The sequence below is a fragment of the Ruditapes philippinarum genome, unplaced genomic scaffold, assembly GCF_026571515.1.
Source record: "Ruditapes philippinarum isolate M1 unplaced genomic scaffold, ASM2657151v2 ctg1417_1_1_1_1, whole genome shotgun sequence".
Taxonomy (NCBI): domain Eukaryota; kingdom Metazoa; phylum Mollusca; class Bivalvia; order Venerida; family Veneridae; genus Ruditapes; species Ruditapes philippinarum.
The window spans coordinates 86,739-113,384 of NW_026860012.1; the positions used below are offsets into that span (position 1 = coordinate 86,739).

The window sequence follows — 26,646 nt, forward strand, 5'->3', positions numbered from 1 at the left end:
ATTCGAAATAGATATATGTATCACAACACTTGAGATTCAGTAGATGATTTTAAACATTTTAAAATAAGTATTGTATATAAAATATAAGATAATATTTGTTTTGACGATACTTGTATATATCTTCAGACTTGCGGTGTCTCCAGATATATGGTAGTAAATTGTCGAAATAAATTAATTTTACACATGGGTAGGATTTTCTTAATAATAGTTAAGGGTTTTTTATCACATGATAAGACATGGTTGCTAATCTACTTTTTATCTAGTTCTCAATTCTATTCTTATTAAGTAAAGAAGTTTGGTTTTAGAGGGCTGATCATTACTTATGACAGAATTTTAAGTGTTTTATTTGACAGCTTGTTTTTTAGATAAATTTTAGATAAAGTTTATGTCTGGATTAGCAACTGTGTCCTATTAATTTTTTAACTGCCTAACTATATGGAAAATATTGATGTCTGGTTTATGTGCAGTCATGGTGTGGGTGGAGCAACGAAGTGTTAACATGGGGTTAACACTTCGGTGTTCCACAAATGCTGATTACTGATTAGTGTATATACATGTATAGTGTTCATTAATTGTATATGCAGTGGAGTTCCACTAATAAGACCACCTTGATTGTTTCAAAATCATGCAAATTTCGGCAATATAAAGAATAAGAGTTTAAGTTATGGAGCTGAAGTGGCTCGCTGATGGGACCTTTCCGCTGTTGGGGCCATCATTTTGTGTGGTCTTTTTTTGGTGGAACTTTACTGTATATGTTAATATATGTAAACATATAGTCTCAGATAATTCTTTTTAGAATGACCATATTGTAATTGTAATTTTATATGTCTTTTAAAATTGTTAAATATGGATGAGACTCAAATAAAATAAAATAACTATAACTATATATAACTGCAAAATTTCATAGCTATAGTCTTAATTAATAGGAATTTATTAAGATATCGACAATCATACATTAATAACATCCTCGCTTCTGGCATACTGAGCATGTTCAATAAACAATTACTATTTTCGGTTTATTTCACACATTTTGAGTCGATTTATTTTAAAATCATTAAGTGTGTATGCATGTTATATATGAAGGAACAAAAGAATTATTAAGTGTAGAATGTACCTCGGGTTTAAGACTACCTTAATTAAGTAAATGAGTCACGTGTATTTGTCATATGATAGTAAATTTTCTGATGAAATACTGATGAAATGTACTTCATAATCACGAACTTGGCAAGTGATCAGTTTAAAGTTTATACATTCACACTACCAACCGATATATAAAACATATTATATACATTTAATATATTTACATTAACATTATGGTCTTCATTGAAATAATGCAAAACTTTTGAGAAAGATTTGTTTATTAATTGAATATTACCCTTTTGTTTAAATTAAAAGGTAAATTCTACTTCGTTTCATTTGAAAGAAAATTGATTATGAAAATAAAGCTAGTTTATACTCAGTTGTTCTGTATACTAGTTTATATATACAAAACTAAATTCTTAAATGTATTAAAAATGCTAATGTATCTAGATGTACTTATAGTACAAATAGCTGAGCTTTTTAGACTACTCCAAGCAACTAAACTTGGGACATAAACTGACATCATGTCACAGAATCAAACTTTGTTTCAGTTAACAGCATAAAATTAAATACATAGTGGATATTCAAGTTTTTTTCTATAAGTACAGGATTTATTTTCATCAAGTGCTATGAAAATAAATATTTCACGAGTGACGGTTGCCACGAGTGAAATATCTTAATTTTCATACCACAAGAAAATAGAAAAAAAAATGAATTTGAACTTGAACAAAAAAAACCCAAAAAAACCAACAACAACAAAATTTATTTCATTAATTAATATTTCCATAAGTAATTTCCATAAGCATAATTATAATACCATTTTATGTCTAATTTATGTCTATAATTCATTAGAGGAAATACATATCTGACTAAAAAATCTTTCGTCAGTACTTCAGTACTTGATAAAAAAGAAGACACAAACACCGTGTATATCCAGTAACGCAGGAATGTGCAATTTCCGGTACGTAAAAGCCGAAACTGTGCAACGCTATCGACAAAACGAATAACACAGTCAGTAAACGAACCAAAATATTTTATTCTTAATCAAATTTAAGAAATTAATTAGCGCATACGGCTGTTACGACATTATACTTTAACCAGCATTACATTTTTTTTTTATCTGGAATATGTTTACTTTTTTAGATCATTCGTGAGAAAGACAACATGATTACCGTTTTGAAGGTGACTTTTGTGTTTCGTCAAATATATATGTACATTTAACACATTTTAAACTATATTTTTTCATATTTTGTATACCTAAGACATTTGTCAAACTACAAGTGTCGTATAACAATATGAAGGAAGCTGGTAAAATAGGATTTAGCTACTTTTAATGAGATAACCGCCGTTGCTTCGGTGCTTCATTCACGAATTCGGCGTTACCTCGTCAAAATTGTCTCAATTACGTTTTATCTGCTAAATTAAGTGTAATATGACACGAGTAGATTGGAAAATGTCTCAGGTGCATCGAATTAAAAAAAATCATAAAGTAATACGTACGTTATTGTATTCAAAGATATCAACGAAACTAAAAATCGCCATCAATACGCCAGTCAGGTCGTCATTTTCACGAATGATCTTGAAAAATAATCATTTTCATGCATATATTTTTGATGAGGTTTAAAGTATTATGTCTCAGCAACCGTATGTGGTGCTCATTCATTTATTCCAATTTGATGTACAATGAAAAATATTGGACCAGTTACTTATCGCGGTGCTCGTTTTAGCCACTAAATTGCACAATTCTGCGTTACTTTTGCACATTTCCTGTGTTCTTTGCACATTTTGCGTTACTGGATATACATGGTGACAAATCATTCGCTGATAACTTCAAAGTATGTTTGTTTGAAGCACGTAATGACCGCCCAAAGTATATATGGGATCTCAAGTCAATGTCATTTTTCAATGGAAAATGTGTTTTTTTGCATTTTTTGATATTTTCGTTCAAATGTTATATATACTTGTTACAGAAGTTTTGATCAGCATAATGACTGTGCTTGCATATGTTCTAAAACTTTAGTGCTGAAAATAGGCTCACGTTATTAAATTATTTATGGAGTAACTGGTCATGATCATGAACAAAATGTTTCATTTACCAAAATGTTCGGTGGGATGTATAGATTACGAAATGTGGTTTCGTTTTCCCGGAAGTGCTGGGCGACTGACATATAATAACTGTCGTCAATAATGGCCATACAAATATGAAAAATACTATTCTATATGTATTATATAAATCATTCATATTTTGGTAGTTAAAACACGTGCATATGTTCCTTTTTCCATTCTTGTGTAAAATATTTGTCTAAAACGCAATTTTATTTATTTACCGTTTCTGTAAAAATGCTTTTGATGGTAAAAAAAGAAAAGAAAAAAGTCGGAAAGTAACATTTTATTTTTGCATATTCAAAAAATGCATTGCTAATCGTATTTTATCGTTATATTTAAAAATTTGCACCCCGTTGCGCCAAAAAATCTCTGTTGCATATTTTAGTGGTACAGATAAAAGAGTTTAGGCTTCTGGAACATGAAAGTAAAAATTGTTTGCGATGAAAGAAATGGTATCAATAACATTTTAGTCGGAAGGAAAGTCATGATTTTCTCTATTATATTATAACAGCGAACGGATTCCTCTTCCCATTTGCATGGCTAGCAAAAATAGTTGATTTTATCGGCAAATATTTTGGAATTTTGTTTTGGCGGGAAAAGTTTGCCACAAATAGGCGAGCTTGATTATTGGGAAACCAAAATAGTATCAAGCGTATCCATGCTTCGTGGAAAAAAGTTCTGCGGTTTTAAATTTCAAAATGAGCATGATACCTGAAATAACGCCGGACCAGATTGATGACTGGTTTAAGATTGGCAAGAAGACTTCTAAGATTAAAACAGTACCAAAAAGTTTCACTGGTGGAAGAGCCATTGACCCAATTACACTGCAGCCAAAACAACCACAGCATCATCATATACCCCACTATAAAAGGTTTTCCGTTATAAATAATGATATTGTTTAGTTAAAAATACTTCAATATGTCATTGGTAAACCAACTTGATACCGAGAAAGGGTTGTCATACGCCTTACTTTGCGAAAACGAAAGTAGGAGTGTAGGGGTATTCGGATGATTATGAGTAATAGATGTATTATTCAGTCTTTTTTGTTTGTTTGTTTTGGGTTTTACGTCACATCGACACAGTATAGGTCATATCGCGACGTTCCAGCTTTACTGGTGGAGGAAGACCTCAGGTGCCCTTCCGTGCATTATTTCAGGCATGAACGGGCACCTGAGTAGAACCACCGACGTTCCGTAAGCTAGCTGGATAGCTTCCTCACATTATTATTCAGTCAAATTATGTTATATTTACAGTTAGTTGCCAAAACAGGGAAATGCTGGTGTTCTGGAAAACTTTGCATATTAGTCTAGTGAATATTTCTTTATTGAATGTACAGCTTTTTTAAGTGAAGAGAAACTAAATGGCAAAATGTGTCAGAAAAATAAAATCCAGGAAATTTAGAAAACTATTCTTTAATATATTGATTTGTTCCAGTTCGTTTTGTATTGATAATTTAAAGTGCATGTTTGTTACCATATTTCTTTAATTAACAACTTTAGCAGGTCAGACATGATCATTCACTTTGGGCACTGCCCTGAGTGAAATATAATCAACTGGTTCAATCCTAAACTGTTATTCAGCGCATATGTTCAAAAATTTCAAACACTGTTTCAAAATAAAACTGGGACGGGGGTAAAATACTGAATAATTGTTAAACTGTCTATATGCATTTATTTTTGTATTTTTATACTCAGAAAGCCAGACTTTCATGGAGGTCATGATTATGCTGAGGAATATCAAAGAGAAGAAGATGAAAAACTCATCAGCAGATCCTCATTTGTAAGTACCATATATGTATATCACTTGTTAAATTAGATATCATGTTTGATGGAGGAAATAGGGTGTAGTACATTGTCAACAGTTTAATGCTTTTCTCAATTTCTTTAATTAAAACTTAAAGGTTGCAGTTAATGACATATTTGGTTTTAAAACACAGCAATTTTTATAATGACCAGCAATTTATCTCTCTGGGTTTTAAAGAAAAGTCTTAAAATATAGGCAGGTTTCTCTTTTTGAGTAGAAACATGGAAAGTGTGATCAACACTAGATGTAAAAAGTCCTTATAATATTAGCACTTATTATATTTTGACATTTTTTGTTTTCCAAAATTGAGTTTTTTTCCCCTGTATATAGGTTACTGGGGATGATACAATGTCAATGGTCAGCAGCCATCTTGAAGCGTTAGAACTTGACAGCACAATAGCTGGTACTGAAGTGTTGCCCTCAGATCTTGCTCCGGAAAATGCGACACAAGTGTATGGAGTTTACAACTTTAACCACAGATATGATGACAGATTGCCAATCTCAAGGTGCAAGGAACAGGTATACTGATAATAAAAGATAATATTTAAAATTTCTAAAATGGTTTAAATTCTTCCTTTGATAAACCAAGAACAAGTAGAATATATGAAGAGAAACAGGAATATTGTCTGAACATACATGTAGTAAACACTGTTTAAACATTTTGATACTGAAATCGTACAACGGACTGTTCCAATTTCAAAATACTTCAAAGTAGGATGAGTTCATGATACAAAATTCATCACGGTTAGTACCAATAATATTCACAGCATATAAACAATCTACTTCCTATTATGGCAAGAAAGGTTCAATTTGAAATATGTAGGCTCCCAAGAAGGGTACAGTGATCAGAACACATGCTTGTTATCACAAGATAGGGTACACATTGTTTTGTATAGGCTGGCAAGACTAGGTACAGTGATTTAACTTGTATACTGTGATATTCATGATTGTCTATAATACCTGTATATTTCCAGGTTGTGAACACGATTGAGAGTAATCAGGTAACTGTGATCCAGGGAGCCACTGGGTCTGGTAAGACTACACAAGTTGCCCAGTATATCCTCGACTACTACGCTAAACAAAACCAGTACTGTAATATTATCGTGACACAGCCAAGAAGAATTGCAGCAATCAGTATTGCCAGAAGAGTTTGTCAGGAGAGAAATTGGCAGCTGGGCACAATTTGTGGTTATCAGGTTAAATTGAGATTTTATTTTATAAATTAACTTCTAAGAAAAAGATTTAATTTTCATATTAACTATGAACTAGGTCACTGGAGCTTAAAATAGAAAAACCATGTTAACACTCTACAAGGGGGTTAATCCATGCGCGCGCATCCTTAAAGTTCTGATACCGCGAACACTTCATCGGCCGGTATTTCGAAGAAAAACGGGTGGTGTGAAGAAATCAGAAAAGGTATGAATTTAATTTGTTTTGCAAAGAAGATGTCCTAACTTCTAGTTTTTATATACAAAATGTCTTGAAGTAACTCTTTCCTGTTTTGTCAGTATTTCGCGTTGAATGCGATTTTGATTCTGGATAGTGCGAACACCCGGCGTTGAAATGTTACAGAAAATGAGCAAATATCGATTAAACTGGCCGTTTTAAACGGCTGGAAGTTATTCTGTTGTAGAATCCTTTTCAAAAATATATTTTCAGCCTTCGTTCCAATTCATTTGTACTAAAAAAAGTATTTAAACGCACTGTTTACAGAAAACAGAGATTATGATATTGCGTACACTCTAAAAAAATCCAGATACTGCGTACACATAACTATGCAATTGATAGAAAGTACATTTTATTCGAAGCAGTCTAAGGTTTATAAAATGATAAAGCGGATTGCATGGGTGTCCCGTTTGAAGAATTGTTTAAAATCTAAATCCTAGAAATTATTTAGAATCAACATTTATTTATGCAATTTGTTTAGGTATTTATGTAAAACCTGGTGAATAATTATCTATCTTGATAATGTTTTTTATACTCTACATTTCAAAATAAATTACTTCTTACAGTCAAATGTATATCTTATTTCAGAAAATGAATGTGTGAATTATTTGCCAGTGAACCTTCTCTCAGACAGCACGAGGCACGACATCGGCAAAATGGTCCCTTCAAATGTGATATATGTAGTCAAGTGGCTTTTTCGGAGTACCATTACAAAACACACATGCAGAGTCATTCCTCTAAACGCCAGTACGAATGTAAATGCGGCAAATCGTTCAAGACATCTCATGATTTAAAACGCCATGAACAAAGAAAGAGCCAAACAAAGGAATTCAAATGTGATGAATGTGGCTTGGCCTTCTCTAATAATAAAGATATTAGTGATCACAAAGATAAGCACAAGAAGAGAAAACGTCATGAATGTGGAATGGTAGGCAAAGCATTCGGGTATAAATGCAATCTTTACATACACTCCATGGGCAAAAAACATGGTAAATTAAATTGCACAAGAAAATAGCATATATTTGTAACTTGAACTAAAAACGTTTGCAGAAAGTTATTTCTTTGGAATGCGTTCATGTTCCACGAAGTTTTAACTGTGTTTTCTTTTCATGTGTTCCTAACAGTTTTGGTATGACTGAATAGTTTTTTTTAGACCAAACAAATAATGGTAGCGAAATTTCGAATTTTGATGCTGTTAATTGCAAATGCCGAAAGTAGTCCGTTTTTTTTAAGCGGTTACATCCCTTTATATGTACACTAACGCCAAAAAATTCAGGGGAGATCACTGCGTAAAGATTGTCAAATGACAGGCGCATTAATTTTCAAGCAAAATAGTTCCCGAATGGTCGAAGATTTCTAATGTTGTTTTATTCTTTAATAATAGATATACATGCTTATAGTAAGCTCCATGATTATTTACATCTGTGTTAAACAACAGGTTTAGCGTCGAAATAATAAGAGTAAGAAACCCTCATTTAGAATAATATGGTTTTCTTCAGGCCGTTTACATGCAACTTCAAATCCCAGTTAAGGTCAACTCATTTTTTTAAATTGTTTAAGTCAAATAAACATTGAAATGAATATCAGTGTTGCAATGAGTCTTATGCCAATTTACTACAATTAAAACACTGGAAAGCATTGGTTGCACTATACAAAAACAAATTGGTTTATAATCATACAACCTTCATCTTTCTGACATTCTGAGACCCAAACAAATTCAGCGCCTTCTGTGCTTTGATTATAAATACTGCACTTGAGAGGATCTTTACTTGCATATGAGAGATGGGACGAAATAGCTGCTTTGCTTGGAAATTTTTCCCACAATGTTCACGCTTCGTGCATTTTAGAGTGTCTGTAAATATTGCATATATACCTGAATTTATACCTAAGATCTTTATTATTAGAGAAGGCCAAGCCACATTCATCACATTTGAATTCCTTTGTTTGGCTCTTTCTTTGTTCAATCATGAGATGTCTTGAACGATTTGTCGCATTTACATTCGTTCTTGCGTTCAGAGGAATGACGCTGCATGTGTGTTTGGTACTCCAAAAAGCCATCTTGCCGATGTCTGCCTCATGCTGTCTGAGAAAAGATTAACTGGCAAAGAATTCACCACAAAATCGACACACATTCATTTTCTGAAATAAGATATACATTTGACTGTAAAAAGAAGTAATTTATTTTAAAATGTAGAGTATAAAAACATTATCAAGATAGACAATTATTCACCAGGTTTTACATAAATACCTAAATAAATTGCATAAATAAATGTTAATTCTAAATATTTTCTAGGATTTAGATTAAAACGGGACACCGATGCAATCCCCTTTATCGTTTTATAAACCTTAGTCTGCTTCTTTCTATCAATTGCATAGTTATGTGTACGCAGTATCTGGATATTTTTTGAGTGTACGCAATATCATTATCTCTGTTTTCTGTAAATAGTGCGTTTAAATACATTTTTAGTAAAAATGAATTGGAACGACGGTTGAAAATATATTTTTGAAAAGGATTCTATATCAGAATAACTTCCAGCCGTTTAAAACAGCCAGTTTAACCGATATTTGCTCATTTTCTGTAACATTTCAACGCCGGTTGTACGCACTATCCAGAATCAAAATCGCATTCAACGCGAAATACTGGCAAAACAGGAAAGATTTACTTAAGGACTTTTTGTATATAAAAACTAGAAGTTAGGACATCTTCTTTGCAAAACAAATTAAATTCATACCTTTTCTGATTTCTTCACACCACTCGTTTTTCTTCGAAATACCGGCCGATGAAGTGTTCGCGGTATCAGAACTTTAAGGATGCGCGCGCATGGATTAACCCCCTTGCTCTAGAGGTCACAATTTTGCCTCAATCATCATCAAACTTGGTCAGGATGTTTGTCTAGGTGATAGCTCGGATGAGATTGAACATGGGTCATCTTGGATGAAAAAGTAGGTCACCGAAGCTAAAAATAGAAAAACCTTGTTAACACTCTAGCGGTCACATTTTTGCATCAATCATCATCAAACTTGATCAAGATGCTTGTCTAGGTGATAGCTCGGATGAGTTCGAACATGGGTCATCACGGATGAAAAACTAGGTCACAGGAGCTAAAAATAGAAAAACCTTGTTAACACTCTAGTGGTCACAATTTTGACTCAATTGTCATCAAACTTGGTCAGGAAACCTGTCTAGGTCATTGCTGGGAATAAATCGAACATGGGTCATCTCGGATGAAAAACTAGGTCACAGGAGCTAAAAATAGAAAAATCTTGTTAACACTCTAGTGGCTACTGTTGTGATCCAAATATACTGTTAATTGGTCTGAAAGATTGTTTGGATGAGTTTGATAAGTCAAGATCGAACATGGGTCATCTTGGATGAAAAACTAGGTCACACCGCCCAAATATGGAAAAACCTTGTTAAAATTCTAGTGGTCACATTTTCGACTCAATTATCATCAAACTTGGTCAGGATGCTTGTCTAGGTAATTGCTTGGATGAGTTCAAAATCGCATGTGAAACTAGGTCACCGGAGCTAAAAATAGAAAAATCTTGTTAACACTCTAGTTGCTACTATTTTGATCCAAGTATCCTGGAAATTGGTCTGAAAGTTTGTTTTGATGATTTCTAGGTCAAGTTTGAATATGTGTCACCTGGGTAAAAAACTAGGTCGCACTGCTCAAATATGGATAATCCTTGTTAACACTGTAGTGGTCACATTTTTGACTCACCTGTCATGAGACTTGGTCAGAATGCTTGTCTAGGTAATTGTTTGGATGAGTTTGATAAGTCAGGTGAGCGATCTAGGGCCATCATGGCCCTCTTGTTATATATTAACTTCAAATAAAAAAATTTGATTTTCATATTAACTATAGAAGAAAATGTACATATTAACTGAAGTTTTAGCTCGGGACAATTTGTGGTTATCAGGTTAAATTTGAGATTTTATTTTATAACTTAATGTCAAAGAAAAAGATTTAATTTTCACATTAACTATAGAAGAAAATACACATTAACTGAAGTAGTCCAAAATGATTTCTAAAAAACTTTAAAGTGAGTTGCCTGGCAGAATTGACCAACATTACATTAAGGACATTAGAGATACTTGTATTTTCTGGTTGCAGGTGGGGTTGGATAGGGAAGCAGGTGATGACACCAGAATTCTATATTGTACTACAGGGATTCTTCTTAACAAGCTCATCAATGAGAAAAATATGCACAAATATACACACGTCATTCTTGATGAGGTTTGTCATAATAAAATTATTTCAGACTTTCTTTTAAATGCATGAACATGTTCATTTTTACTTTGACTATTTGAGGAATAGGGAGAGCTATTATACTCGCACTGGTGTTTGCATCAGCATTACTGTCACTCTCTTGATAAATTCCTGCATACAAGTTGATGTCTCCAAAACTACTGAAAAGAATGGGTTGAACTTCACTCACTTGTTCTCTGTGATGTTCTCTGTGATTATGGGCAAAGATCCCATAACTCTGAGTTACCTTTTACAGAGTTAGGCCCCTTTTATTGTCAAGCACTAAAAATAGTTAATTGCGCTGTCTTATGGAAACCTGTAATGTTAAGATTTAAAGAATGGAATAAAGTATCTTTGGGGACATTGAATTTCTGTCTGAAGAGTTTATTGTGTTTATATCATACCTTTATTACTTAATGCTTAACAGACCAATAGAATTGGACTTGATAGTTTGGTCTGTCAAGGTAATGTATACATGGCCAGTCACATCAGTGGATTCTGATTCTAAGGTGTCTGTCTACCTGAAATAATAAGTATACCTGTAAAGCATGATTTACAACATGTCATTGTTATGTAAAATCAGCTAAAGTGTACTGGTATTGTTGTTGAAAATGGACATTAATTTACTATTTTCTGTTCATTATTAAATCTAAATCAGCGTTTAAAACTCTAAGTGATAAATTAATGTGGTCTGGATATAAGTATTAGATATTGTTTGTGGTAACTAATAGTAAGGTCGGGGCAAGAAAATTTTAGTCTTTCAAAAGTACAAGTGAACAATTACATCAATTGAAGCAAGATATTTTTATATATTTTAACCAGTTAAAAGTCATACATGTCCCACACTACCGGGATTGTCCCAGAAATATGGTATTTGTCCCGGAGATGATTAATTTGTTGCAGGACAGGACATTCAGATGTGCCAGGAACTTGTATGGTTCTTACATATGAATTCAGAAGTCAATATCCAGGGAGGTTAAGAATTTCTCTATCTTCACTATGAAAATGAATTTTCAGGTACATGAGCGAGATCAGGACACAGACTTTTCATTGCTAGTCGTACGTAAACTTCTTCGTACAAATTCCCGTCACACAAAAGTGGTTCTTATGTCGGCCACATTTGATTCCGAGATGTTTGCACAGTATTTTGCCATGCCAGTACGAGATCGTCTAGAACAAGCACCTGTTGTAGATGTTGAAGGAAAACCATTCAAGGTTAATGAGTACTATGCTGAGGATCTTATCCAGCTCGGACCAGTAAGTCTGTATTTCTTTATTGTTGCAGAATAATTATTTTTCATGGATAGGTCAATCCACAAATTTAAGATGCAATGAAATTTCATTTTGTCTGCTGTATGATTATTTTGCATCACATTATTTACATTTTACCTTTTGGAAAAATAGAAAATCCATAAAATTTAAGAACCCACAAACATGTTCTTTGTGACAAAACCACGAAAATTCATGCTCAAGAAATTAAGTTAATTCACAGTATCTTTGTAGCTTTGACATGTTGGAATAATTTGTAAGTTTGACCCAGTGTTTACAAGAAACTTTTAAGGATAAGGATCTTTTAATAATGATACTGTTTTCCTTGCACGTTATAAAATATTTTACAGATGTGACAATTTGCTTGAAAAAAAAAAAACAACATTTATTTTAATTATGTAAATTATACAAGATATAAAATGTGTGGATCAAAAAAAGGATAAGTTGAAAGATAAGGATCAAAATTTGGATATATATATATACACATTACACATGTCCAATATTCTTACTGGTTATGATATTTGCAGCAAGTTGTGTAAGAGATTAAATAAATGGAGTGGGTTTTTTATTATTCATTTTTTGAGGTAGAGGGGTTCTGGGCCATGGGAGGAATGGAAAGGGTGCTACTAATGTGTTGAAAGGGAAATTTTTCTACTCTGTATTGTAGACACTTGATTGTATTTTACTGTAATTAATAAAAATAATTCTTGCCCTATCATCGCTGAAGGTTTGAACAGGGCCTTGGGCTTTGGATTTTTTTTTTGTCTGAGGAAGATATCCAGCTAGCCTATGCAATGTGGGTGGTTCTACTGAGGTTCCTGCTTGTGCTTGAAATAATGTAATAATGCACTGAGAGGCACCTGAGGGCATCCTCCTCCAGTAAAGCTGGAAAGTCACCACATAACCACTACTGTGTTGGTGCAACGTAAAACCCAACCAAAAAATAATAATAAATAATTAAAACAACAATTTAAGATGTTTGGATAATTTTAATATTTTTAAATAAGCAAAAATTATTACAATCATTTAGGGGGGGAATAAGAAATATATTGGGGGGATGGGGCTGGAATATATATTTTCATGGCAGGGTCGAATGCTGCTCATTTTCGCACACACAAAAAAAAACAACATAGTATTACAGAGAAAAGTATACTTTTAATAAATGCCTATGTATAATAAATGCCTATGTTTTATTGTTAAAAAAAAAAAATTGTTTGAAGTGTGGTCAATAAATTTACATATCAATTTGCATAACATATTGACTTATGATGTTATGATTAGATTAAGTTAGTATGACTTTACAAGCAAAACTGAGTAAATGTAGCCTCTTGAGTTGAAAAATATTTCAATCTCACACTGAAACAAACAAATATCTATGAATAATCTGTGAAAAATATGCTGTAACAACTAAGACTGAAGAATTTTGTATGCTGGTTATATTGTTGTACTAAACAGATAGACTATTAATAAAGAAATATATAGAATTGACCTTTATTTTCTCTGTAAAATTTAACAATTCATCTCCTCTCTGTGATAATATCGAATCCATAATACAACCGAAAACAATCAAATATAGAAATGTTATTAAAACTTTTTCTGATGAACAAACCATTAATTAGTGTCTTCTTGTGATTAAAATAATGGGTTCCAGCCCTACTGGGACCACAACAATGTTTCCTCATGTGGCGCTACCACTAATAAGTTCAAGAATGCTTATTGTTGAGTTGTCCGGATAAGCCTAATCTTTCTTTACAATACAGATAAAATTAAACTATATAGTACGGTGATCATTGACTATTAACCTAGCTTAAAGAACATCGGTGGTTCTACTCAGGAGCTCGTTCTTGCCTGAAACAATGCACAAAAGGGCACCTGAGGTCTTCCTACACCAGTAAAGCTGAAATGTCACCATATGACCTATACTGTGTTTGTGCAACCTAAAATCCAATCAAACAAACAGCAGTCATTGATCATTAATTCATCAATTTTTTATTGATATATATCACAAGCTGATATCAAATAAATATATCAAATTGAATACTTCGCAAAAAGTAGAAATCATTTGAATGAGTGTTATAAACTGTATTTATAGTGTTATGCATACCTGTTTTAGTCATCAGAAATACAATATACTTAAATAACATAAGTTTTCTTGGTAATAATTTCTCTGTGACCTCTCAAAAATTAAATTCATGGTTAAAGCTAGCCAAGAATAAAAGAGTTAGAGTGACTTTCCTTCAAACAAAATGAGAACTATTTGCACAAGACCCAGAAAAAATGGGTTTTATAATGAAATTGTAGTGATATTGTGAATCAATGTTGAATCTTGTATATCAAAGAGGTATCAATATCGCAATATTCAATGACAGCCTAAATTGGCAGTACATATACATAATAGTGACAAAATTTTACATTAAATTATATTGAATTATTTATGTTGGTTTTCATTTGAAGATTGTTCTTTAAATATTTCCTCTAATATATCACTGTTGACATTAGCAAGTTCATTATGATCTGTAGTATCTCGCTTTCCCTTCTCCTCAGTTAAAACTTGGTCCTGTTCAATGACAGAATCATCGGTAAACTCTTCACACATAGTCGTGTTACTGTCCATACTTGAACTATGCATAAGTTGTATTCTTGCGATACTTTGATTTATACATGCTGTGTTTGGTAACTCTTGGAATTCAGTGATATTTTCTGGACTCTGAACATTGTTTGTCTCCTCACCGGAAATTTCTAAGTCACTTTGCGGGTTGAAAAAACCTGAAGTCTGTGTTTCCTTTTGGTATATCTGTTTTATTTCCTGAAGTTGTTTAGGTGTGATACTGCTTGTTAAGCTTGGTATTCTGGTCCCATGACTGTCATACTGTAAGTTTGAGTCTAGTGACCGTAAAGAACTGCTGAAATTTGGACGTTCGGAGGTTGTGCTTTCGTCTGTAAGACTTGAGAAGGCAGTAGAATCGGATCTATTCTGGCGTTGTCTTATTCTGAGTCTTTTACAGCAAGAACATGATAGAAATGACCTTTCAGGGCTTTCATTTAGATATTCCACTATGTGACTATAGTTTTTATGAAGGGCTTTTTTCAATATTTCTATAGCTGTGTATGGAGAATCGTAATTGTTTATGGAGTTTAAAATTTCATTCCATACTTGTGATTTATTTTTATGAAAACTTTCAGTCTCATAGATGTCTCCATGTGTGTTGTCAGATATGAGCTTTTCTTGAAAAAGAAAGTCCCCAATGTCTTTCAGGTCAACAGTCAGTTGCATAATGCAAATAATGCATTTTGGTTTCTGTTTGCCTTCATTTACGATAATGTCTAGAGTCTTATAAACTTCTTCCTTAAGATGATGATGATCCTCGCCAACAATGTCTAGAAATGTTTCTATAACTTGAGGTCCCCGTGATCTTATTTTCCGTATTAGGCTTCGTGCTTTGTCTTTGTCACTAGGAAACGAAGAAATAGTTGCAGATTCATCTTCGCTAAGACATCCAGTGGCGACTAATTGATCAGGTATGCTGGTTTGTTTGAAGGTTAGATCATCTGTAAATCTCACAATGTTTCTCTGCAATGCCTCTGCTAAGTTTAGTAGTTTAGATACATCTTTTGTTGAAGGTTTTGAACCTGAAGTAAAAAAACATTTAGAGATTTGAAAAAAAAAAAAATATGTAGGGGCAATAGGCTGAAATTTTGTTCAAAATATTGAAGGGGAAAAGAAAATTTCATGAGTTATAGGATATGTATCATTTGTTTTTACCAAAAAGTAAGTGGCTCCAGTGTTAATGTTTTGTTTATGACATAGATGCATACCAGACTTTTGTTGACATTGCGCTTTGACCAGGACCATTACTGTTTGCTGCTTTGAGTTATGATTTTGTTTTCAAAATTGCTTAAAAACACTATATGGATCATTTCAAAATTAAACATTTGACATGTCTATTACACACACTCATCTTGAACCTTATTATATAAATTATAAGATATAAGGCTAAAATATTTTACCTTTTTCTTTTCTGATGATTTTAGGAGGTTGTTTGTCTGTTTGACTTCCCCCTGCTTTAATAAGCTGGTTTAGTTTTCGTATAATGTACTGTTGCCCCTGAACCAGAGATTGTACCTGTGACTCCAAGAAGTCTAACCTCTGAGAAATAAACACGGCTTCCTCGGACATTTTCTATTGGTGTAAATATATCTGAAGTAAAAGTAATACTTCTCAGTGTGAGGGCTTTTTAAATTATCTTAATATTGGACAAGGTAATTACAGAAACACTTTGAAATTTCAGTCTCATTATTCTTAATCATTGTTCAACATGGACCTTTCTTTTCTTGACTAGTTTTTTCTCATTGTTAAATAAACAGATCAGGTTTAAAAGAGTACAGAAGGTCATGTCAAGTAGGAACAAATAATAACAGTAAAAGATGTACACGTAGTTACAATATTCATAAATTAATATTCATAAAGTAAGAAATTCTCACCAATCTAGCGATCTTTTGTTTTAATTAAATCCACTACTAGCCTAGTATATCGGTAGTTTGTTTAAGGAAGTGATTTGAGTGTCTGCGTTGTCAGTTATGATAAAGATATGTATATACAGTGGAGACTATATAAACGGGAACCCTATAACTTTCCTTCAGAAGCATATTGCACTATACTTGGTATGTCTGTAGCGACACCCTGGAAGATGTGTTTTATGACACTAAATTTACTCCAAAATTGGTAATATTGACCTGTTTAACAACATGTTAAACAATTTGTAATTAGGAGATAAATTCAATGTGTATAGGCTGTGCACTGAAGTGTTACTTTAGCCACAGGTACAGCTCGAATAAGATACTCCTTCCATTATCTATTTAGATCAATATTGACAAATATAGGGTATAGATAATTCTTACATAAAAGTATACTACCGTGTATTTATCACATAAATCTTTTACAACCAAAACAATTACTCATTTTTTTTTATTTTTATAAATAATTATATAAATGAGCCAAAATTGTTAACAGTGTGGCGAATGGAATTAGAATGAAAATAAAAATATAATTCAATCTGTTCAATGACGTTTTAAAATGAACATACATTCAATAACCTTGTAAGTTTTACTTCAATTGTGCAAAACATTAAATTGATTACAAGTTATAAAAGTGAAAAATGAAAAGTTATGTGACTAACTATAAAGAGTATGTTCTGAAAGTAAAAGCCATAATCTAAGCATGTGCACAAATTTGAAGATTTGAACTTTAAAAAATGTTTTCATAACCTGAGCGCTTCATGAACTGAACTCTCTAAGCTATACGCTACTTGGAGTGACATTTTTATGGCCTCTTTTATTCTTCTTTGTTGCAATAAAAATGCAAAATGTAATAACTCAACTTGCACAACCCATTATATCATAATGGTATGAACAAATAATGTAAACATTATTGTGTTCAACTTAATGGAAAGTGCGCTTAAAATAGCTACATAATTATACAGTAGTTTATCATCAGATTTATGTAATTGACAGACATAATTATGTATGATAAAACTGTGAATGTGTTTGCCTTTATGATTGTAAAATGTTGTGGTTGTTTTCACTCAATATTTGCTTTAAAGTCCCTATCAAAATTAATGGTATGAAGACTGGATATTAAGAACTTATACTTATTGATTACATAAATTATTTTATCATGAAACTGCCAGAAATATGATTATGTCTCATAAACTGTCTGTCCATCTGTCTGTCCATCTGTAACACTTGTGCCCAGTCCATAACTTTTAACTCTTTGGAAATTTTTGAAACAACTTAGCACAAATGATCACCATTATGAGACGATGTGCAGAGGGCAATAATTGGGTTGCTACACCCAAGGTCAATGTCACACTTAAAGGTCAAGTGTAAAAATGTCTATATTTTGTGTCTGCTCCATAACATTTAAACCACTGCAATATTTTAAGATAGCTTGGCAGAAATGCTCACCATTATGACACTATTTGCAGAGCGCAACAATCGAGTCACTACCGTCAAGGTCTGTGTCACACTCAAAGGTCCAATGTTAAAACATTTAGTTTTCATGTCGTCTCTATAACTTACTGACAATTCAACTTGGCACAAATCTTCCCACCCTGACACAATCTGCAGAGCACAAAATCCAGGTTGCTACCCCCAAGTTACATCCAGGTTGCTTCCACCAAGGTCAAGGTTATATGTTCCCCATAAGGTTTTGACTTTATGGAAGATTTTAAATAACTTGGCACAAATAATCACCATCATGAGACTTTGCCTTATGATATACATGGCATAACATCAAGGTCATGGTTGGTTTAAGGTCAAGAAGTACACATTCATGTCTGCTGCGGAAGGGTATATGTATTTAGCTGTCCTTCAGACTGCCTTTTATACAAGTAGTAATGTACTTCTATCCATTTTATAAAATCACATTGATGGCATAAAAGGAAACTTATCTATTGACAAAACTGATGGGATTGTGTCTAGTGATCCCCTGTATCTAGTGACCTTTTTTGTTTCCTCCAATGGAAGGTCACTGAAGACAGTCTACACTGTATTTAGATAAGTTAAATGTGGGTAAAGATAAACTATCTTTTGGTGAAAATATTATCAGTGATAAAATGTTAATTGTTCTTTTATCATGATTTACACATTTGATTAATTGAATGATGTCATTAAAGTTAAGTTACACTATATATAGTTTCGTATCTTACTTGACTAAAGTTTATTACTGATATTGTAAAAGTCTCTGGACCAAAGTGCCTGTGCCATCACTACAGAGCCATCACATTAGCTGCACAATTTTAATATTTAAATCCCTAAGAGACCTTTCAAAAATCAAATCCAGACAAGTCGATCATAGAAATATAGGTAGGTAATGGTTAATGTAAAAATACAAAGGATATTTGAATTTTCTTCTATATAGGAGTTTGACAAGGAGGACTTTTCACCCTTTCCCTAATGAGCATATTGTGAAAAATGGCCGTTTTCACTGAAAAGCCTCCTGATACAAGTTCAAACTGCTATGAAACTATGAAAAATGCTTCAATACTAATCAAACTTGGCACAAATTTTGACTGGACCATTGCCTTTGTAACGAAATGCTCAGTCTTAAATTTAATGTTACCATGGCAACGAGGGGACATCTCAAAATTGCCAAAAATCAATATTTTGCCTCAATTTTCCACCATTTATTTTAAAGTGCTGCAACTTCTCAAGGGATTGAGATAGAGTCAAAGGCTTTTCAGCGTTGGTTACACGTTACGTTATGATCGACCTGGGGTCATTTTTAGCCTCTCACAAGTCCAAAATTTTCTTGGTGATGAGGGGGACTCCGCCCCCCTTCAACCCCCCCCCCCAAAAGGAAGGGGGCACATCCCCCTTCTGGCAACCCCTGATGTATCTTTTGGACGGGGGGCGGCGCCGAAAAAGTGCTCACTTTTTTTAGCAACATTTCTCAAACGAAAACATGTGTTTGGGGCCCAAATAGGACATTTTTTCACTATTTCAGGCCTAAAAAAAGGGGGGGGGGGTCGAAAGTGCGTTGTTTCGCGTATATATGAGGTAAAAGGTTATGGCATTACAATAACCTTATTTGTTATTTCTGACAAACATTTAAGATGAGATTATAGCTTGGATTCTCTTTGTTTTTAGCTTGACTATTTGGAGAATAGAGAGAGCTGTTGTATTCATCCTTTTGATTGCGTTGTATTCACTCTTTGTTTTTTGCTTTCAAGTTGGTATCTTCAAAACGACTCAAGGGACTAGGATAAAACTTCACACTTTTACTTCAGAGCATAATATGAGGTAGTTTTTTAAGGCCCATAACTTGAACATGGATTTTGACAGAATAATGGCCTTTTTTAACATTCTACATTATCCAGGCTCTTGATTTACTATCAAGCACGGAGAATAGTCGACCAACAACTCTTGTGTATGACATATAATGTATTTTTAGATACCTCCACTTGAAGAAAGTGATCCACACATATCTCAAGAGGCTCGTAACCTGGCTGTGGAACTTATACAACACTTTGATAGACTGGAAGAAAAAGAACAAGGGTATGTTGTATTGCTTGAAGTACCACTACTTAAAGGCACATTATGCCTCGTATATGAATAATTTTTTACTTCTTAAGAAAAGGCAATCATGAATTCTATCATGTTTAAATAATGGTTTTAGTGAATGCTAGATACTTGTCACCTATAAAAATAGTGAAAGATGTGAAATAATTTGTCATATAAGTAGCAAAATGTAAACAAAGTAGTATTTTGACTTCCATACAAAATACAAATTCAATATAACAGTACTTATTACCAAAAAGCATCAGATGAACAAGATGGTTCAGGTAATCGGCCAATGAGAAACTTTTAGGGTACTATAAAAGTACACCAAAATTATAAAAAAAAAAACTTTTGAGAAATACATGAAAAAATGAAAGTATTTCCGAGGCATAATGGGCCTTTAACTCATGTGTTTGTTTGTGTCTGGCGGTAAGAATAGATTTCTAACAGTATTGCATGGTAATGTATAGTACTGGCTGGCAGTATAATGTTTACTCTACAAGAAGGTATTCTTCCTTATTTTTTACACCAATGCAAACCTGGTTACCTGACAATCCCTCATATAATCAGTGTTGGAGGACAAACATAGATAGATTATAGAGGTTACACTTTCTGTACTAAATATTTTATCAAAACAGTTGTCTCACCTGAAATTCAAATGTGTAAGTCAGAGGTTTTTTAATGAAAGGAGATTTTCCTTAACTGAGATAACCTGGGTTAACATAAAATGGAAATAGAAATAATGTTTAAATGAAGATTAAACATACAGAAGAAGGTTCGAAAATAAAAAGATTTTGTAAATTGGTAGTAAATTATTTAAAGGATTAAAAGAACTGGAAGGTTATTAAAAAATAGATAAATGTTTTTGTGTTTATTTAATATTTCAGACTTGATGATGCCACAGGATTTGCACCAATTCGGGGAACTGTTCTTGTGTTCCTTCCAGGTATATTCTCTTCAAATGATTGGGGACTTCACTTTCTGGTGCATTGACAAAACCAACATAATGTGTTTGTGACCAGCATGGATCCAGACCAGCCTGCACATCCGCACAGTCTGATCAGGATACATGCTGTTCGCTATCAGTTTCTCTACTTGTAATAGTGTTTGTAAGCGAACAGCATGGATCCTGATCAGACTGTGCAGATGCGCAGGCTGGTCTGGATCCTTGCTGGACGCAAACGCATTATGTTGGTTTTGTCATGGCGTGGCTCATTAAATATAAACCTGAAGTCTGCCATTTTACTATGCAGCCCACTTTTTCTGAACATGATATATAAAATGAGTATTGACAATCTTTATCAGCCAGTGGAAGGTGGGAAAGATGTCAAATGATTTAACACTTAACATTGTCATTGTAAGAAAACACAAAGGAAATGAAATCTATGTATGGAAAAATATATCATATGTAGCAAGTAGGACAAAATGTTAGGGGAAAAAACAACAAGGTAACTGTCAAAGTGAAACCTTATTTCTTTCTATAATTTATAGTTGGTGTCTTTAACATATATTAATATGAAATTAGGTGCTACCTATGGCGCGGAAAGCTCTTATGATTTATTATTTAAGCATAACATGTTTAGTGTATATGTTAACCAGATCTATCATACAATTCGTTAATAAGTAAATGCAGGTATTTTGTACCGTAATCAGAAACCAATAAATTGGTGGTGTTCAACCTATTATCGGAAGAGGGACCACTGCGCATGCGTCGGCGTTTGGAAAATCCCGTCTGCCATTTTCTGTTAATCTCTAATCACATCTGTTGTTTTTACGTTATTTTTAATGTGCTAATTTATCAAAAAGGATTTAAAAGTAACTTTTTACAATTATTATCGTTACTATAGTTCTTATGAATGAAATGAATGTTCATTTTCTGATTTTGTACATCATTCTTTCACCGGAAGTGTTATTTAGCATGCGTCTGCTAGCAATAGTCTGAATTATGTAGACGCTCATTAAAAGCGCTGTGATATCTATATTTAGCTCAAAAGAATTTCAAAATGGCGGCGCCCAGTTAACTAAGGATTTTTTTACAGCTCATTAGGTATAGGATATATATTTTTTGGAAATTTTCATTTACTTTTAATTTGATTTCATTTGAATTGATACGCGTCATACATGTTATCTAAGAGCGCTTCGGCCCCGCTCGGACTTTCCGCGTATTATATGGTCTGTTGAGACATTTTGATATTTTTGTTATTTCAGGTTTGGCTGAGATTGGTTCCCTTGAAGAAGCATTATTTAAATTAAGTGCCAAGCACCAGTAAGTTATAATGTGGTTGAGGTTTGGCATGCACTTTAATGTTTCTTAATTTTCTCTCAGTATTCATGGCTACATCCCTGCGAGGGGTATGACATTAGTGGAAGATAGATAGATAGTATTCACTTAAAATTTTCCTATTAAGTGTTTTGTGCATTATTTGCTTCTCAAGCATCACTGAAAGTATTCATTTAAAACCTAACATAGTGTTTACCATACCTAATCGTGATTGTCACTACTAATCTGAAACCAATAACTCAATAATGGAATTTAACTGAATTATTTCCCTTTGTGAAATTTAAGCACCGACATAGATAAGTACAATGTTGGTCAGTCAGTGCCTGTGTTTAAATTGATTGGCAAGAAAAGATTTTTAATCTGAAATGAAAGCTTAGCAAAATAACAAGAACGCAGGTCTGATATTGTATCAGATAAAACTAAATTTTTGTTTGATTGAGTCACACTAAGTCTATCCGTGTACATGTATATAGATATCTTTATTTATCATTAAATAATTCCATGACATTAACTGGTGTTTCTCAATTTCATATATGTTTTTTGCATGATATCAATTGATATCAATTAATATAAGGCCTTAAAGACCTTAGGTATTTCCACTTTTGATTGTAAATAGCTTCCACATATTTATTTGAGTTTATTATTTTATTTTTACAATCACAGACTGCGACTCATTCCTTTACATTCAACAATAACAATGGAAGAGCAAGCTCAGGTGTTCTGTCAGCCATGTGCAGGATTCAGGAAGGTGATACTTTCTACAAACATTGCTGAGAGCTCCATCACTGTACCAGATATAAAATATGGTATGTATATAAATAGTGCTGAAGATGTTATTACCTCTTCACTCTGGGATTTTGTATCTACAGTAAACTCGTCTGTATTCCCTAGAGGCTACTGTTTGGTCCAAATATTCTTGAAATTTGTTGGAAAGGTTATTTAAATGATTTTTAGCTTTAATTCCAATATACATAATTTGGCATTAAACAACAAGGTGACAGCACATAAAAAGACTTATATGGAAACGCCTTATTATGCCCCCACTTCGAAGAAGAGGGGGTATATTGTTTTGCATTTGTCAGTCCGTAGGTCCGTCGGTCCGTAGACCAAATGGTTTCCGAGTGATAACTAAAGAACCCTTAGGCCTAGGGACTTCAAACTTGGTATGGTGATTGGTCATGACCAGTAGATGACCCCTATTGATTTTGGGGTCAAAGGTCAAGGTCACATTGACCTTGTAGGTGAAAACAGTTTCCGAGTGATAACTAAAGAACCCTTAGGCCTAGGAACTTCAAACTTGGTATGGTGATTGGTCATGACCAGTAGATGACCCCTATTGATTTTGGGGTCAAGGGGTCAAAGGTCAAGGTCACATTGACCTTGTAGGTGAAAACAGTTTCCGAGTGATAACTAAAGAACCCTTAGGCCTAGGAACTTCAAACTTGGTATGGTGATTGGTCATGACCAGTAGATGACCCCTATTGATTTTGGGGTCAAGTGGTCAAAGGTCAAGGGCACATTGACCTTGAAGGTAAAAAGGGTTTCCAATCAATAACTAAAGAACCCTTAGGCCTAGGGACTTCAAACTTGGTATGGTGATTGGTCATGACCAGTAGATGACCCCTATTGATTTTGGGGTCAAAGGTCAAGGTCACATTGACTTTGTAGGTAAAAACGGTTTCAGATCAATAATTAAAGAACGCTCAGGCCTAGGAACTTCAAACTTGTTTTGGTGATTGGTCATGACCAGTAGATGACCCCTATTGATTTTGGGGTTTGACCCTGGTATTGTTAAATTTCTTGTCTCGTGAGAAAACCAAATTAAATTATGATGGAAGATGTGTTAAAGCCAAGAGTATGATAGTATGATCTTTATTTAAGTGATTGATTTCTGCTTGACGAAGAATCTGGTTTGTGATTTTGACACCAACTATACCAGTCTTCAAGTCCACTGGGCTTCAGTAGCAAACTGTACTCAAAGGAAAGGTAAGTCTTAAGTCACACATTTCATATTTTCTTAGTTATTATACATTTGTATGAACATACATTACAGATAGGTACTCTTTTATATGTTTTCAAAGTATAATAAAGTCCATCAATGCAATTAAGTTTTGTTGTTCTGATGATTTCATGTTTGTTGGAAGTATCAAAGTATACTATACTAGTCTCTCCTGGACCTGTGCCATTAATATAATCCAGACAAAAATAATGCCAAAGATGTAGCTGCATTTATAGACATGGCAGATTAACTAGGCAGATTAACATGTTATTGTCCTAAACCATTGACTTAAAGCTTATGATAAAACTTCAGTAAAAATTCTAATGCTCACTGGGGCTATTTTTTGTTTTTTATTCCAATGAATGATCAATTTAAAATATCAGGTAAACAAAAACAAAAATGTACTTAATTTATTATTCTTATGTTTTCTTACTTTACCAAAAATTTGTTTAATGAACTTGCCTTGTTTTGATTTTGGACTTATCCATTGATACATAAAGGGGTTGTAATAACAAGATACTTACACTTTAAATTTTAATGGATTTCAATTACAAAATACAGAAAATGGTCTAGTAAATAATTTAGAGCCTGGTTATACTGGCTAGTATGGCTCTACTGGTGGCAAAGATTAATTTTTAAGGCGCCATAGTGCGAAAAGGAATGTAGTACTAAGGATATGTCATCAGTAATCAATTACTCTCGTAATGTTATGCATAGACCTGTAATTCAGAAAGATACATCGATTTTAGTGCAAGGTTAGGTATGTTCCAATATTTTGATTATGTATTATCCTTTATAATTTCATTCGCATCGTAGGTCGTGCTGGACGTGTCAGTAATGGGCGTGTCTACAGACTGGTTACCCGACATTTCTTTGAGCACCGGTTACCAGAATATGGAACACCGGAAATGAGGGTTTGTACTTTTGTCAGTTAATAAATTTTTTATCCATTGAACTGCATGGTTTAAATGTCTTCCATATTTTGTCATAACTTTGGTTTACTGACCATCAATATAGTGCCCATTTACTGTGGGTTTGAATCAGTTGAAGAACTTTTGATCTTTCATAGGTAACTATGCAGCTTGCTGCAAGAATGCTTGTGGCATTTCCCTAGACAAAGGATTCATCTAAATCATATCATAAAAAGCTTAATGTGGCACCCATTGCTTATCTATCTTTTGCATATTCATTTGCTTTGTTAAAAAAGTATATACAGATCTGTTATTGATTCTAATTTCATAAGCTATCTCATCATGCTGCTGGTTACCTTCTCTGATAGCATTAAAAAATCTATAACACCTTTTTCCACCAAAAACATTCAGTCTTGATGTACGCTAAAATTTCTTCCCTTATGAGCATGAATGCATTATCCGTCTTAGTTGTTTACTTTTATGTGCATGATGTCATCACATTAATAAATACATGTAACAATTAGGAAAGGCGAACATACTTATGTGTTGAATTTAATTAAGATATGTCTACCTATTTATAGAAATATTCTCCTATATTCTCCTGTGTATGTATAGTCATTTATATATTTTTTCAGAGATGTCCTCTTGACAAGCTGATATTACAGGTGAAGGTACTGGATTTAGGGGAACCAAAGGCTATTCTAGCACTGGCTCTTTCTCCACCTAACCTTGATGATATAGAGAGGAATATTCTCACACTTAAAGAGGTATTACTTATGATATACTTATTATAAAGACAATACATCAATGGAAAAAGCTGGTATGTCAGCTGGTAGGTGGCTTGACATAAACAATTTCTTTTTTGGGCAATTTGACAATTTAACTGTCACAGAATAGTCATTCAGTGCCTTGGCACATATTTTGTCAGTATTTTGTGATTTAGATTTTGAAGTAGTGTTAGAGCCCCTTGTTGTTTCCATGAATGTTATGTTGCCAAAAAACCTGGCCTTGAGGTTTTAAAGCATTTTTTTTAGCTGTCTCAAAACTCTGGTTATTCATTGATGAGTGAACATTCTGAACAAACACCTGAGATCTGAGTTTCAGTGTATGATATTTATACCGCCGCACAACAAAGTTGTAAGGGGGGTATACTGGAATCAGCTTGTACGTCCGTGCGGACGTCCGGCCGTCCGTCGGTTTTTTCTTGTCCGACCAATAACTTAACATTCCTTTGACCCACAGTCTTCATATTTAGCATGGAGATTAGTCATGATTAGTAGATGACCCTTATTGATTTTGAGATCACCAGGTCAAAGGTCAAGGTCACAGGGGCCTTGACTTCAAAAAGCGTGTCCGCCCAATAAGTTAAGATTGCTTTGACCCATAGTCTTCATATTTGACATTGAGGTTAGTCATGATTAGTAGATGACCCCTATTGAC

At 33.5% G+C, this 26,646-nt stretch overlaps 2 protein-coding genes across 3 annotated transcripts in view; one reads left to right on the forward strand and one right to left on the reverse strand.

The window, feature by feature from the left end:
- Positions 1-3,800: 3,800 nt before the first annotated feature.
- LOC132758612 (ATP-dependent RNA helicase TDRD9-like) overlaps positions 3,801-26,646 on the forward strand; it is a 78,713-nt gene continuing 55,867 nt past the window's right edge. The window contains exons 1-13 of one of the 2 annotated variants that reach the window (XM_060750304.1): positions 3,801-4,057; positions 4,881-4,965; positions 5,320-5,508; positions 5,964-6,185; positions 10,554-10,676; positions 11,706-11,945; positions 19,909-20,012; positions 20,903-20,961; positions 22,224-22,281; positions 22,960-23,102; positions 24,178-24,282; positions 25,112-25,209; positions 25,842-25,973. In XM_060750304.1, the coding sequence (XP_060606287.1) occupies positions 3,885-4,057; positions 4,881-4,965; positions 5,320-5,508; positions 5,964-6,185; positions 10,554-10,676; positions 11,706-11,945; positions 19,909-20,012; positions 20,903-20,961; positions 22,224-22,281; positions 22,960-23,102; positions 24,178-24,282; positions 25,112-25,209; positions 25,842-25,973 (1,731 nt within the window). In that variant the 5' untranslated portion in view covers positions 3,801-3,884. Of the gene's footprint in view, positions 4,058-4,471; positions 4,496-4,880; positions 4,966-5,319; positions 5,509-5,963; positions 6,186-10,553; positions 10,677-11,705; positions 11,946-19,908; positions 20,013-20,902; positions 20,962-22,223; positions 22,282-22,959; positions 23,103-24,177; positions 24,283-25,111; positions 25,210-25,841; positions 25,974-26,646 lie in introns of those variants that run through there. The other variant, XM_060750305.1, reaches the window with a different exon arrangement.
- LOC132758613 (uncharacterized) lies at positions 12,923-16,788 on the reverse strand. The gene is made up of 3 exons (XM_060750306.1): positions 16,440-16,788; positions 15,966-16,155; positions 12,923-15,587 (listed from the first exon to the last, which is right to left on the reverse strand). Exons 2-3 carry the CDS (start codon positions 16,132-16,134, stop codon positions 14,386-14,388), a joined length of 1,371 nt encoding a protein of 456 aa, XP_060606289.1. The 5' UTR covers positions 16,135-16,155; positions 16,440-16,788; the 3' UTR covers positions 12,923-14,385.

Bases quoted from the DNA above. Each gene is read 5' to 3' on its own strand.
- LOC132758613 (XM_060750306.1), bottom strand. From the start codon at position 16,134: ATGTCCGAGGAAGCCGTGTTTATTTCTCAGAGGTTAGACTTCTTGGAG. The intron at 15,588-15,965 runs GTAAAATATTTT...TTTTTACTTCAG, and splicing joins AATCATCAGAAAAGAAAAAG to GTTCAAAACCTTCAACAAAA.